General features: G+C 33.9%; 1 protein-coding gene across 14 annotated transcripts in view; it reads right to left on the reverse strand.

Moving 5' to 3' along the window:
• Window positions 1–14,758, reverse strand: part of ZNF280D (zinc finger protein 280D) — a 305,658-nt gene that overhangs the window by 55,882 nt on the left and 235,018 nt on the right. For 13 of the 14 annotated variants that reach the window (XM_032417673.1, XM_032417674.1, XM_032417684.1 and 10 more), the window contains 6 exons: window positions 13,601–13,758; window positions 12,771–12,871; window positions 11,612–11,758; window positions 6,136–6,270; window positions 3,985–4,292; window positions 3,378–3,518 (listed from right to left, as the gene is read on the reverse strand). In XM_032417673.1, the coding sequence (XP_032273564.1) occupies window positions 3,378–3,518; window positions 3,985–4,292; window positions 6,136–6,270; window positions 11,612–11,758; window positions 12,771–12,871; window positions 13,601–13,758 (990 nt within the window). The remainder of the gene's footprint in view (window positions 1–3,377; window positions 3,519–3,984; window positions 4,293–6,135; window positions 6,271–11,611; window positions 11,759–12,770; window positions 12,872–13,600; window positions 13,759–14,758) is intronic. The other variant, XM_032417682.1, reaches the window with a different exon arrangement.

Consider the following 14,758-nt stretch of genomic DNA (forward strand, 5'->3'; position numbering starts at 1 on the left):
CTCTCTTTCTCTCTCTCTCTCTGTGCCACAAATGAATAAATAAAATCTTTTAAAAAAAATGAGTTATGCAATAAACTTTACTCTGGGGAAGAGTAGTCAGTTTACGGGAATGGGGCAAATATGAGACCAGAGGGAAAGAGACCAATTGAGAGTACAGAGGTGGTATAGGATAGAGATTAAAGGTACTCATCCTCTGGAGAAAATGAAGCTCCTACACATACAGAACTCAACCTATAATATGAATCCACACTGGGCAGAGGTAATGGTGGCCATTTAATGGGAGATACCTAAGACAGGGAAGGAGGCAAGTGTACCAGTAGATAAAAAGGAAAAGAGACCTACCAAACCCTAAAAGTGGCAGTGGAAGCTTTCAGTTCCATAAGAGGCTAACAATGAATAGGAGCTCAGTGTGTGAAGAAAATGGAAGTGCAGGGTTGGGGCTCACTGGGAACTGGCAAAAGGGTATGGAGGGAGGTGGGCTAATCGGCAATGTTGGAATAGAATGGATTTGAAGGTTCCATAGGACAGGTGGGAAGCCTATGATAAATGGGAGAGGGAAAGGTGAAACGACCCTTGGTTTAACAAAACAGAAAACGTTTTCCAATTTGACCCCCTACAAATTAAGGGCAGAATTAAAGCCCCATTCGGGCAACCATGTATTTGTCCACACAGCAGTATACTGGGGGAAAGGATGCCTGGGGCCTGGTTTAGAGGAAATGGAATATAGGTGTAGACCACTGCAGTAGTTGGGAAGCAGAGTAGCAGAATGCAAAAAGGGGAGTCTCAGAAAGCCATGATGCACAGTGGCTGATCGAGAGAACTTCACGAGCTTAAGAAACTTGGGATAGTGAACTATTTCCAGCTGGTGTTCCACATGCACAGAAATGATGCCCTGAAAGAGTATTTGGGTAGTCGTTGTGTGAATTCTAGACAGATGATAATGTTTGGTTCATTCTTTTTAGATGCTAGTGAATCAAAGGTAAAAATACATATAAAATAATTGGAAATACAGAGTTGGATCTCAGGAAGACTAAGGATTAAAATTGGAAGATTTAAAGTTGAAAGTTAAAAGTGACAGTGGTTAAGTTACCAAAAAAGGAAATGTAAAGAAGGATGATGAGTTAAAGGAAGAAAAGGCAATGAAACAGAGTAGCCAAAAAGGAAGAAAAAAGATAGTGGTAACAGTTTAACAGAAGCTAAAGAGAATACTTTCAAAAATGAGTGATGACAACTTCAAATACTCTAAAGAAGTCATGAAGTAGTAAGAGTGAAAAAAAGTGAATAAACATGGTGATAAATAATCTTTAAAGGAGCAGTGTTAGTTGGTAGATGGGGATGATATTCAAAAGGTAAAGAAATGAATCACAAATAAGCTAGTAAACACTTGCTTTTTAAAAAAAAAAGTTGCACTTTTTTTTTTAAAGTAGGCTCCATGCCTAGTGTGGAGCCCAACACAGGGCTGAACTCACGACTCTGAGGTCCTGAGATTGAGACCTGAGCTGACATCAAGAATCAGACACTTAACCAACTGAGCCACCCAGGTGCCCCATTACAAATATTCATGGTAAGAGGAAGACAAAATATAAGGATAGTAGGCAGTAGGGACAAATTTCCTTCATCTTAAAAAAATTACCTGAAAATGTTTATAAGTAGAAGGAACCTGGGAGAGAGAAGAAATGAAGTTGTAGGTTAACTGAACAAGACTGTATAAGAACTAGAGGAGACAAGGGACAGGGTTAGCTTTGGAGAAATAGAACATACGTGATTTCTGAGATCAATGTCTAGAATAAAAGTAACAAGAAAAACATTTGACGTTTTAGATTATTTAAAAGGATGACTTCCGACTGAGTACTTACTAGTAGACCAGGTTAACAGCTACGAGACTAAAATAAAATCTCCAGAGTACTGGAAAAAGTTTAAATAAACATTGTAGATAAAACACGACATCAAAAACTAATGACGTACTATATGTTGGCTAACTGAATAGAATAAAAAAAAAACGAAAAAAGAAGTATTAAAAAATAAAGAAGTATTTTAAAATAAAAAGATAGGACCCAGTCAAAGTTAAAGACCACAAAGTCAGAGTTGATTGAATCAAACAGCGGTTGAGTAGTCTAGAACTGAGCATAAACTTCAGGAGAGGAAGATGTTCTAGTCTCATGTTGGGTTTTATGCCAAGTGAGGACGACTAAAAATGTAAAGGATTCCAGAGCAAAAACAAAGCAGCAATCAAAACAGATGACCCTGAGGGTGAGGTTGACTATAAAATTAAATAGGTGCTGCTGGACTGGAAAAAGGAGTCAAAGTCCTAAAAACTCAAAAGGAGTTACCCTACAGGGTAAGAGGAACTGGAAAGAAATGAACAGTGGGTATGATGAGATTAAAATGGTACTGTGGTATAAGAAAGGGGGTACAATAACTTAACAGCTGATGTGAAGCACTGGCACTGAAGAAGTCCAGGTACCTGATGTCAGGCTAATAAGGAGGAAAGAATGTATGAGAGAGGTGTTAATCCATCAAGAAAGGTGGGCAAATCCTTGAAAACAGTAGCTGAGAAGTGACCAGAAAGTAACATAGAGGTCATTTGATGATCTGTAAGAAAATCACTTTCATTCTTCAATTCTAACTTAAAAAAAAAAACCACCTCACTTTGAATAATCAACCTAACTGCTCTATATCTAAACAATTTTTGACTATTTTTAAAAAAATAAAAATCCATCCTAAGGGATGCCTCTATTAATGAGATACAAATGAAAGCAATGTGGGCTGTGAAGGCTTTCTCTGCATAGAGCAAATATTAGCTACTCAAATAACCCAAGTTGAATGAATTAATAAAAAAGAATTCCCCAACAACAGTGGCCTCATGACTGGAATAGTCTCTCATTCCACTGAATGAATGCAAGGATAGATGGTTTGATGGATAGAAGGACAGACAGAGACCATGGATTATAGAGAAAGAGAGAGAGAAAAACAGACCCAATAAAGTTCCTAAGATCACTAAAAATCCTACAGTCCCTCAAAGTAACTGCTTTGAAAGAATAATATTCATGAGATTACATGTATTTGTTTGATAAATATATTTAAAACATTTGACTTTCTATATTTGAAAATGACCATTTAAAAAACTCTATAGGAAAAAAAAATGCCCATAGAGAAACCATTTCCCTAACAAACCTATCCTAATTTCTTAGTCTAACTGTTCTTATAATTTTAGTTCCAGTAATTTGATGAGTTACGATGCTGGGAAAATAGTTCCAGGCATTATCCTAAAAGTTCCCTATTATGAGACATTTAGCTCCTTAAAGGATAACTGTTTTAAAACAAACTTTCTGAACTATAATTTTAATTGGTAATTACCGATGTTTAACTCATCTTACCTCATCATATGATTTACATAGGCTTTGCTACAGCTAGTGTTGTATCTGCAAAAACTACAATGGACATACGTAGGAAAGTGATTTGCAAAATCTTTTATTTCGGAACAACACTCAATGCACTTGTGAACTCCCCGACGATACCTTATGGAGATATAAAGAAAATGATAAAAATATATTTTAAAACAAAAATAATAAGGAAGGGCCTTATTAATATTCTGTTAATTAAGGCCAAGGTGTTTAAATGAACATCTAAGAGTTATAATTTGAAAAATCTGTTATGGAACAACAACTAGAGTAAGTGTAAACAAGCTAACATAAGTCAGTGTTTTTCATTGGCATAAAAGGGATTAAATTAAGCAATACAAACATCACAAGATATAAGCACAACATATAATAATACCAATATAATAAATGAATATTATAAAAAATAATTCAAGTACTGTTCAATAGTTGTAAAAAAATACCTTTTTATTATTTGCTTGGCCTTTATGTCATAGTGATAGCATATAAATGTACAAGAGAGCTGTGTAATAGAGTAAATCTATATTAAATAAAGTTTTTATACTTAAGATTAAATTAGTGTTATATATGAGGAATAAAAGATTACCTTAAGTTCCTCAATGCTGTATTGACTTTACTTTTTTTATTGCTACTAGCCAATGTGCTTTGTTTCTTTTGCATATTAGAGATTTTTGATTTATATTTAGATTTACTTCCATTAGGCTTACTTGCATTAGGTTTACTTGTATTGGATTTAGTTGGATTAGGTTTGCTTGTGTTAGATTTTGTGGGATTTTTAGCAGTTATATTTTTAGTCCTTGGAGGTGAGAGCTGAAGGGTAGAAGTGCTTGCACTAATGGAAGGTGTAGTTGAAGATCCTGACTGAAGCGGTCCAACTGAAGCTCGAATAGTAACCTACAAAAATGGATAATGTTTGCTTTAGAAAATTAATCATGGCATTAGTATTAAAATATCACTGTATAACAAAAAGTTAAACATTGAGTATTTGGAAAGGGCAAGTATAAACTATAATTGGATAAGTCTTCCATTTATTCTAAATGTTCATACCAATTAAATTATATTAAACGTGATATTTATTCACTTGTAATACTATATTTTTGTATTGATATCAGTCATGTTAACAGTTATTAATGTATAATTAGGAGTTAATGCAAATTATATGACTACTGAAAGAGCACATTCCATAGCTATTTTTATGCTCTGATATAACTTAAATAATTCACAAACACAGAGATCAAAATTTAAATCTCAGAGCCCAAAAAATAATTCTAGAAAGGCCTGCATTACCCCTCAAAAACTATAAAACAAAAAGATCTAGAGTAAACACGACCTCCTCTTTCCAGGGGCTCATTAGGCAGGATTTATGTATACAAAGGTTATGGGAGTGGTTACATCAATTCATTATACTGATGGAGAGTTTAGTAATATTTAGAATTTCCTTAAAGAGAACTAATATAAAGCTTATCATTTAGTATCCAGAAATTATATTTGTTGGTTGGCAATGAAAAACAATTGCCTACCAACATTCTCATTAATCATTTAACTATACTTCTCACATGTATCTGAGGAACAGACTATGAGGAAGTCCTATGAAATACATGTGTTTTGGTATCACACAAAAGCACTGAACTAGGAATCAAAAGACCTGAGGTTAAATCTCATACCATGCCTTCCTAGCCATGTGACCTTGAATAAGTAACTTATCCTCTTCTTTATCTATAATATGGGGCAATAACTGCCTTATCTTCCTCATTGGATTGCTGTATGGATTAAATAATAGAATGTATGAAAAAGCATACCGAAAGCCTTATTCTAAGGTGCTATAAAAACATTTAGTATCATTATTAATATTATTACTATTATTATTAATAAGGGAAAATATGAGAGAGGACTGCACTGCTTACATTAGTGTTCTGCATGTCTAGTTCCAGCATGGAATGAATGGACTGCAGGGAAGGATGCTGGATAGCTTCTCTTGCTCTAGGTCTTCAGAGCATGGCTTTATATTGTTTTAGTTAATTCAAATAACAGACATACCCACATTCAAAGGTAAGTACCCAAAGCCAAATATAAATGTTTTGGGGATTATTTCACTTTGGATTATCCATGCCTCTGTTTCCCTCCACTGGAGCAAATATTCAAGAGCTGACTGTATATAAAGAAGTCAGAGAAAACAGAGGTATATAAGGCAAAAAGGGAAAAGTAAATTACAATCATCAGTATACAGTCAGACATGTTGTTTGCTCACTTAAAACATAATGCTATCCAGCAGCAGAACTTGCTTCTCTGACAGTAGACTCAGTAATAACAACGTCAATAAATATCTGAGAACCTATGGCACTCAAGGCACTATACCAGATGCTGAGGACACAAAGATAAAACATGAGTCCTGATCTCAAGCATCTTATAGTTTAGCAGATAAAACCAACATATACACTGCCAACTGGAATAGCTCAAACACAGCCTATATAAAATTGACACAACCCACTGACCCAGGGAATAGTTAATCTAGTTGCACTTTTTACAAAGGAATATCACTTTAGCACAGCACACACCACTGACCATAAAACGATGGTCAGAAGGTTTTTTTTCTAGATATAGGAATGATAAAACCTAAAATTAAAGGCTTAATAAAAATGAGACATCATTTTTTAAAGTATATTCAACAGATAAAAGAAGGCAGGAGTTAATTTCTATTATCATACAAAATGTTAAAATACAACACATTTAAACTCACTTTTGTTCCAGGAGGCAATCCTTCCAGTTGTTTAGGTTTTATAAATGTTCTATGATGTTGAGTCTTATGATCCATTTTCTCTTTGCATGTCAAAAATTGCAGTCTGCATTTTGTACAACGATGTATTCCTTTTTTCTGTTTTAACAGAAAAAGGGAGGAAAAATAATTTCTACAACCACAAATCTTGTATCCTTAAATTGCTCTAATTTTAATGATACTTAAATAATTTTAAAACTAGTATTTTACATCACCCATAAAAATAACAGCAAATTTTATCTCATTTTTTAAAACACTCTGCATTAGTATTTGGGTTTCAAAAATGTCTATTCCTATACAGAAATTGAACATAAAAGTTCTATCTGTAGGTTCTAATGAAAGTTCTCTCAACAGTGGTGTGAAAGCTCATCAAATTATAATTTTAAAGTGTTTAGACACATGATATGGTTAAAAAAAGCTGTACTATGTTTTTATCCTAGACAAAAGTAAATTCTTCTTAATTTTTGCTATTTCCAGTTGGTTGACAAGTTGGTAAAATAAATTCAATTAACCAGACATTTCAAAGAAGGTCGTTATAGAAATGGTTGTATAAAGTAGTGCTGTCTAATATAACTTTCTGCAATGATGAAAATGTTCTACAGCTGCACTGTCCAATATGGTAGCCACTAGCCACATACAGTTATTAAGCAACTGAAATGTGCCAAGTGCAACAGAGGAACTGATTTTTTAATTTTATTTAACTTTAATTGATTTTAACTTCAATAGCCACATGAACATTGAACAGTGCTGATATGGAGACATAAATCAGAACAACTACTGCCAATCTATTTACTGACTGATATCCCTTGAGTGAGTCCCTCTTTAAACCCAATCCTGTTATTATTCTATAGCTGGAAAGCAAGACCCAAGAAAAATCTAAATCACTCCCCCTTAATTAGTTACTGGCACTGCCAGACTCCTGATCCAGTGTTCTTTCTACTATATAACATCAACTACAATCTACATGCTCTCATTAAGAAATGATACATATACGTACATATATATAAACTTAAACAATACATAAATACAAAAGAATGTTTTCTCAAAAGTTACATTCTGCCAGATACATCACTATTTCCATTTAAATACACTCAATCATTTATAAAATTCGAACAAGGTAATATACTGAGAAGTACCTGGCACAGTTACTAGCACACAGCAGGCATTTCATAAATCAAAGCTCTTTACAAAATTCAAAGCAATGTATAAATATAATGCGTTTGTATTACTATTCTAGCTGCATCTTAAGACTATTTTGGAAGTGTGGTGCATTGGATTATATCGTAGATACAGGCAATTTTTAAAAATTCACTTATATGTGCTGAAGGAAGAGGCAGAAAATGAAAACTTGGCCAAGAAACAGATACTAAGACAACAGGACAGAAAGAAAGTTCTCCAGAATCCGATTCCCAGAAATCTTCTTTCTATCTATAATCACTCCCCAGGTTACCTCATCCAGTTTCATGGCTTTAAATACTATCTATCCAACTGTCTACTTGACATCACTACCTGAGCACTAATATGCATCTCAAATCAACATGGACAAAATTGAATTCTGGATTTTCCCCCTACCTCCCTGTCCCCCCCAAAATCTGTTTTCTCAGTCTTCCCCCGTGACAGTATATGAAAATTCCATTCTTGCAGCTGCTTCAGAAAAAAACTTGGTAACTCACTCACACACCCCATATCCAACCTATTAATAAAATCTGTCAGCTCTACCTTCAAAAACTTTCATAATCTTTCCACTCCTCATTACCTCAAACTACTGCTGCCATACTGGTCCAAGATACTCACCTGGACTCCTATCTTCTTCCTGTCATGTTCTTTCCTCCCTGTGGTTTATTCTACCCATAGCTGCCAATGATCTTAAAACACAGCAGATTGTTCACACACTTAAATACTCTGATGGTTTTCCAAAGTCCTGTTTCTGGTTTACAAGGCTCTGCATGAACTGGTCTGCATTCTATTGCTACAAGCTAATCTCCTATTAGTTTTCCTCTTATTTAGTTTACTCTGCTCTAGTCACAACTGGTCTCTTTGCTGTTCTCTGAGTACCCCATATGTACATTCACTTCAATGCTTACAGAATATTTCCTTTCCCAGATTTCCACATGGCTTATTCCTTTATTTCCTTCAGAGAGGCTCATGTTTTACCACACTACATACATAACAGCAACCGTTCCTCCACTCCCAGTACCTCCCTGGTACTCTCTATCCTCCACATTTTCCTTCCACAGTACTACGACCAGCTAGCGAACATATACATTCAAACATAAACACACATATATTTATCTTTCTCTACTATTAATTCAAATTCCAGAGAGCACAAACTTTGTTTTGTTCACTGCTATATAATACCCAAAATAGCCCCTGGCACATAGTAAGGCACTCAATAAATATCTGTTAAATAATTGGACTGTGAGGCAGAAAGCAAGACACTGATAGGGAAAGTGCATATGAGAAGCAGGTACAATTTAACTAGTTCAAAATGTCTGCCATTCTATTTAACGAACATTTGTCCAGACTCATGAGATAGAATATATTAATCTACTATTCTCTTAGTTGGACACAAGTCTTGCACATGTCTCTTGTGCATGAATGCATTTCAAAGTGGTAAGAATGATAAACAGTACATTTTTAAATAACATCATGTTCAATTAATGAAACAATGATCTATTCCAAGGGTAGAGAAATAATGATCTGTTTTGAACTTTTTTGATACACATACTCCACTGTTCGGGAGACTTGAGGGATTTAAGAGTAATTATGACTTTATGTAATTTCTGCCCTTAGACCTAAAGTCAATGTAAAATCTGGGTCTGTGGTAAAGCAGTAAAAGCCTGGGCTCTGAAGTCAAATTTTAATTCTACTTTTTATTAGGTAGTAGGACACTGAGCAAGTTACTTTCTCTAAAACTTTGTTTCCTCATCTAAAAGTTAGAAATAATAACACACATATGGTGATTGTGAAGATGATAATGCTTGTAAAGCACCTGCTGCTGCCATAAGTAAGTGACTTCATATGTTAACTAGTTAACATTTTTATTAAAGATCTAATTAACATATTTGACACATCTGAAATCACTTTTATTATTTCTTAAAAGTCATACAAACTGGATTGCTAACTCTAAAATCACCCGAGACTTAAGACATGTTTTAAAAAAAAGTTACAACCAAAGTCTTTGAAGACAATAAAATGAGCCATAGAATCAACAATTCTTATTCTCTAATACCACACTAATGATATCATCTCAATTATAAGTTTATAGTCCTACTCAGCTATGGTGTTCCAGTCTTTGTAAATAATTATGCGAACTGTAAATATCTTGAAGGATGCTGATGATCCTTATTAATAGATTTCCCCCTCTTTACTGCTGACTGCCTATCTCCTAAATATTCCATATAAACAAAAGAAAACTGGCAACAATGGCAAAACAAGACATAAAACTCAGTGTATAAAAACCTTATAAACCACACAGCCCACATAGTGGGCCCACACATCTCTTTCATAATTATCATTCTTCCCATATCTACATCTCACTCTGGAGCTTTAGGAAAGCATGTGGGAAAAATTATGTTAAAAGGCCCATAATGAAATAGCACTACCGTTTTATATCTCATTCTCCCATTCAAATTTAAGCCCAAAGATGAAATAAAGAGCCCAAAGATGAAAAAAAATTCTATTCCTCAAAAAATGTTAATACATATTGTGCAAATAAAGGGCTCAATGGCCAAAAATGTCTGGAAACCAATAAGCCCTATACCCCTTGCTTGGAGATTTACAATATTCATTAGCATATTAAAAGCTCTGAGAAATCCTGTTTTAAAAAACAGACTAGCAAAACTGTTTGATATTGTAAATCTAGGCATTTACCAAATTTCTTTACTAGTAACAATTTGGGGGGAAACATCTATTAACACCTGATGGAACACTGTTGGGGAAACCTAGAATAGAAAGATTTTGTCAGAACTTCTCAAAGATGAGTATCATCCCAGTCACAACATAGGAGATACTAAATTCACTTGGATAAAGAAGGGGCTATATATATATATATAAATATATATATATTTTACACACACACAATGGAATATTAGTCATAAAAAAGAATGAAATCCTGCCATTTGCAGTGACATGGAAAGAACTAGAGTATTATGCTAAGTGAAATAAGTCAGAGAAAGACAAATACTATATGATTTCACTCATATGTAGAATTAAGAAACAAAACAAGCAAACATAGGGGGTAAAAAAAAAAAAAAAGAGAGAGGCAAACCAAGAAACAGACTTCTAACTGTAGAGAACAAACTGATGGTTACAGGAGGGGAGGTACCCAGGAAGATGGGTTAGATAGGTAATGGGGATAAAGGAGGGCACTTGTTGTGACGAGCACTGGGTGTTGTATGTAGGTGTTGAATCACTAAATTCTACACTGAAAACTAATATTACACTGTATGTTAATCAACTGGAATTTAAATAAAAATGTAAAAAAAATTCACTTGGAAACTCTACTTTTATGATATTTCCCAGTTAAAAACCACAACTTGATTTCATGATTATCGAATGACGAACTGAAAGCAAAGTGAGCACCAATCAGCATGCCAATTTCATCAATAATAATAAAAAAATGTAATGAGCTGATTAGGGAGGTGGCAAAACTTGATTACATGATCAGATTCAGTAAATCCAGTGACTTCTGATTTTAGCAAAGACACTGTCATTGCTCTTTCAAGCACTTAAGAACAGGATCAGCGTTACATAAAAGTTTTCAGCCCAAACAAAGGATGGTTTAATTGCTTCAGGAAAAGAATCAGTAGGCATAACATAAGAATTCAAGAGAAGAGTATTAAGTGCTAATACTGGATCCCAAAAATTTATATAGCAGAACTAGCAGAATCCATCCCCAAAACAAGTGATGAGTTCATATACCAAGCAGTAAGTGTCATTACTGTTTCCTTTATCACTGGCAGCTATAAAAGACCACTTCTGGTCAATGATAACAACATGTATTCTCATCATAAGGGGGCTAAAAAGTGGAAATAAGGTTGGAAGAAAAAAAGGAAAACAAGATTATGAGTCCTCAATCTTTTCTTAGTTCATGCTCACCTTTACCCTGATAACTACCTTCAAAATCATTCCCACACCCACTCTTGGACCCTGAAATATCCAATCTTATGGATATTCCACTCATCTTCCCTTTTCTCCTTCAATCCTGGGTTTCCGATTTCTAGCTATCTTTCAGAATTTTCACTTATGAGCCATAACATCACCAGAAAGGAAGCAAGGAAAAGAAGTGGAAGTTTTACAAGTAATTCAACATAAATTGCAAATTAATCATGTCATTTGGAAAATCTTGCTTCCCTTGCAAAACAAATCTAACCAATGTTCTAAGTAATAATCTGTCTTTTTGCTAAAACAACATGAACAAATAACTGGTAAATCTCACCTGATGCTTCATATAATGATGCATGTAGGGTGTTGCAATTTTAATAACTTTGAGGCAAAATGGACACAGCAAGTTCTTAGTGTTTTCGTGGGATGTTCTAAAATGAGTCTCTACATCAGAAAATGACGATGATCTATAATTGCAAACCTACAAATAAAGGTTTAGTTTAACTTGAAAATGTATAATGATATACAATTACAAAGTAACAATGATAGGTCATTTGTTTAGAAGAACATCAGCTACAACTCATTCAGCTCTGATACCTATATAACCAAGAATCCCATTAATGCAAGCACCGAAAGATAATCTTTGAGACAGAAAACTTATCTATCAAAGTTTAAGGATACTTCCCAAAACGTAAGTAGGTACCCTTCTTTTTATCAGATCTTTTTATTTACCACCCCCATCTTGACTTGAAATTTCATACTATAAAATTTTTTTTCTGCTACATAAAACAGCACCTTCCTTTAGATTATAAATGGCCTCCAGGCTATGGCAATATATTTTTATCTTCTTTTTCTATCTCTTCTTCAAATTCTGAAAAAATGCTAATCCCAAAGCATTTGGTAGGGTTCTCTGTAACTAAAAGCATTTCATACTTCCCTTGTATGCCTACATTCTTCCTTATATGGTAAAATAAGTCCCTATGCTTGTCTTTCTGCCACAGGGCTTTTCTTTGTCCAATCGGGAGTAGGTATAAAATGGCCTATGGGCCAATTTCAACTCTCTGCTGACCCCACATACAATGCATGAGTTATGCCAAAGTTTTTTTTATTAATAAATAGTTTACAAGAGGAATTTTAATTTTAGTAACCAATTTTATCTAAATGGTTAGGAAAATAAAAGAATATATTTCATGGCTCATGAAAATTATGTGAAATTCAGATTCCGGTGTCCATAGATAAAGTTTAAATAAACACAGAGCCAGATCACGTCCATTTACTTGTTGTCTGTGGCTGCCTTTGTGCTACAATGGCAGAGTTGATTAGTTGCAACACAGACTGTATGACCCTCAAAGCCTGGGGTGCTTTATATCTGGTGCTTTACAGAAAAAATTTGCTGACCCTTGGCCCAGTAGATTTAAATCTTATCATCAAAACAACAGAAAACAAACAAACCAAACAAACACTAAGTATACAATAAAATATGTGTAGTATACCTGGCAAATATATGGCATTTCCCCAGGCTTATGATTGTCCTTCATATGCTGTAAAAGAATATGCTCTGTTTCAAATGATAATTCACAGATTTTGCAAATGGCTAAAAGTGGGGGGAGAAAAGACATTACATCATTTTAAGATATAGATATACACATTACACACACACACACAAATATCAAATCATTATGTTGTATAACTGAAACTATATGTCACTTATACCTCAATAAAAAAAAATCTATCTTCACCAGGCAAACAAAACAGATATATATGTGTAAAATTCATTTTATATATCTATATCAACAAAAATAACAATAGTATTGGTGTGCCTAACACAGTTCTAAGTACTTTACTTACATTAGCTCACTTAATTCCCACAACAGCATTATGAAGCAGGTATTTCTATTATCCCCATTATTCAAATATTAAGTAACTTGCCTAAGATCACATAGCTGTATTAAGAGGCAGACCTGGGATTTGAACTCAAGCTATCTAGCTCCAAAATCTGTGATTTTAACTATGACTGTAGTTATTTTTCTTATTCAAGTTTAAATGAAGGGCATTAATTTCATATTTGAAAACTATGATCTGAGGTTTTTAATTTAGTTCCCCACATATAATGCACAGGTTATTTACTTTAATGAATTATTTATAAGAAGGGCTTTAATTTTAATAACTAGTTTTAACAATTTAGGTAAGTTAAAACTTCTCCAATATTGCCCCCAAATTCCAAAGTCTTTTTCTTAGTCTTATTTTTTTAACAAGCTTCTTTCTCAGAGTTTACATCATCAAAATTGATACTATCCCATACTTAAGTAGAACTGTAACTTACTAGAAAATTCATGGGGTGTATGTGTGCTTTCAATGTGACACTGCAGTTGAAATGGTGTGGGAAACTGACGATAGCAGTGCTGGCAGGTGGTGTGGTTTTCCCAGCTCTCACTGCTCTGCTTCTCAAGTTCCAAATGGTGTTTCATGTGGTTCATAAACCTATAAATGATTGTCAACAGGTGCAAAAATTCAGATTTAAAAACAAAAATCTAACAAATAAGTATCTGAGTCTAAATCTTAAAAATATAGATATATTATTCAAAATAAAATCTCAAAAGCCTTAAAAGTCCTCTAGAAAACTGTGTTTTAAATAATCACTTTCATTACGTGGCCAAATAAACATCTTTGCTTTAAAAGAATTCATCAATGTAAAAAAAAAAAAAAAAAAAAAGAATTCATCAATGTAATTAATCTGAAATATTACTAATTTGCTCAAATTCTTAATCATTTCAGAGTATTAAAATGTTTTTTAAAGATAAAGCAGGCTTTTTTCCATACATGAACACTATTTACATTTTTAAATAAAATACTTCAAAGGAAGGAAACCCTACCACCAAAAGCAGCTACAGTCATGAGAGAAATCTTTTAAGGCTGTGAAGATATACAATAGATTCCAGCTGTTTAAAAGACAAATTACTGGTATTTTTACTTGTGTCTTGGTTTCTAAATGCATGTAATAGCAATTTTAATGCCTACAATTACAAGAACCTTTTGTTTTATTTAATGATACTGGTTTACTGTTAGCACAGACTGTTCATTTTAACTTGCAGACTGTGCCCTTTGTAGGCAACGTCCATTTTTCAGTTTTACATTCTGCTATTTCAGCTTCCCTAAAAGGCTTCTTATGAGCAGGAACTATGACCTTCAACAGCAAAGAGTGCAATATAAATGGGAATACCTATTTAAAAGAGCTTACTGAAGCTTTTTGCTGAATTTGAAAGTAAAGTTATGACAATTTTTAGTCTGGGTCAACTATTAACAATTACTCACTTTGAGCCCATAAAGGAAAGAATCTTGAAAGTAAGTGATAATGTCATTAATCTGGATAGCAGTTACCATGAAGGCTGTAACATTTATCTCTCGTTCACACCTTCACAACAGTACTTCTCTTGAACAGGTTATGGCACACTTTGAAATATCTTTTTGTCCTCCCTTGGTT

Source organism: Phoca vitulina, unplaced genomic scaffold (assembly GCF_004348235.1).
Source record: "Phoca vitulina isolate PV1807 unplaced genomic scaffold, GSC_HSeal_1.0 scaffold20, whole genome shotgun sequence".
In the NCBI taxonomy this organism is placed as follows: domain Eukaryota; kingdom Metazoa; phylum Chordata; class Mammalia; order Carnivora; family Phocidae; genus Phoca; species Phoca vitulina.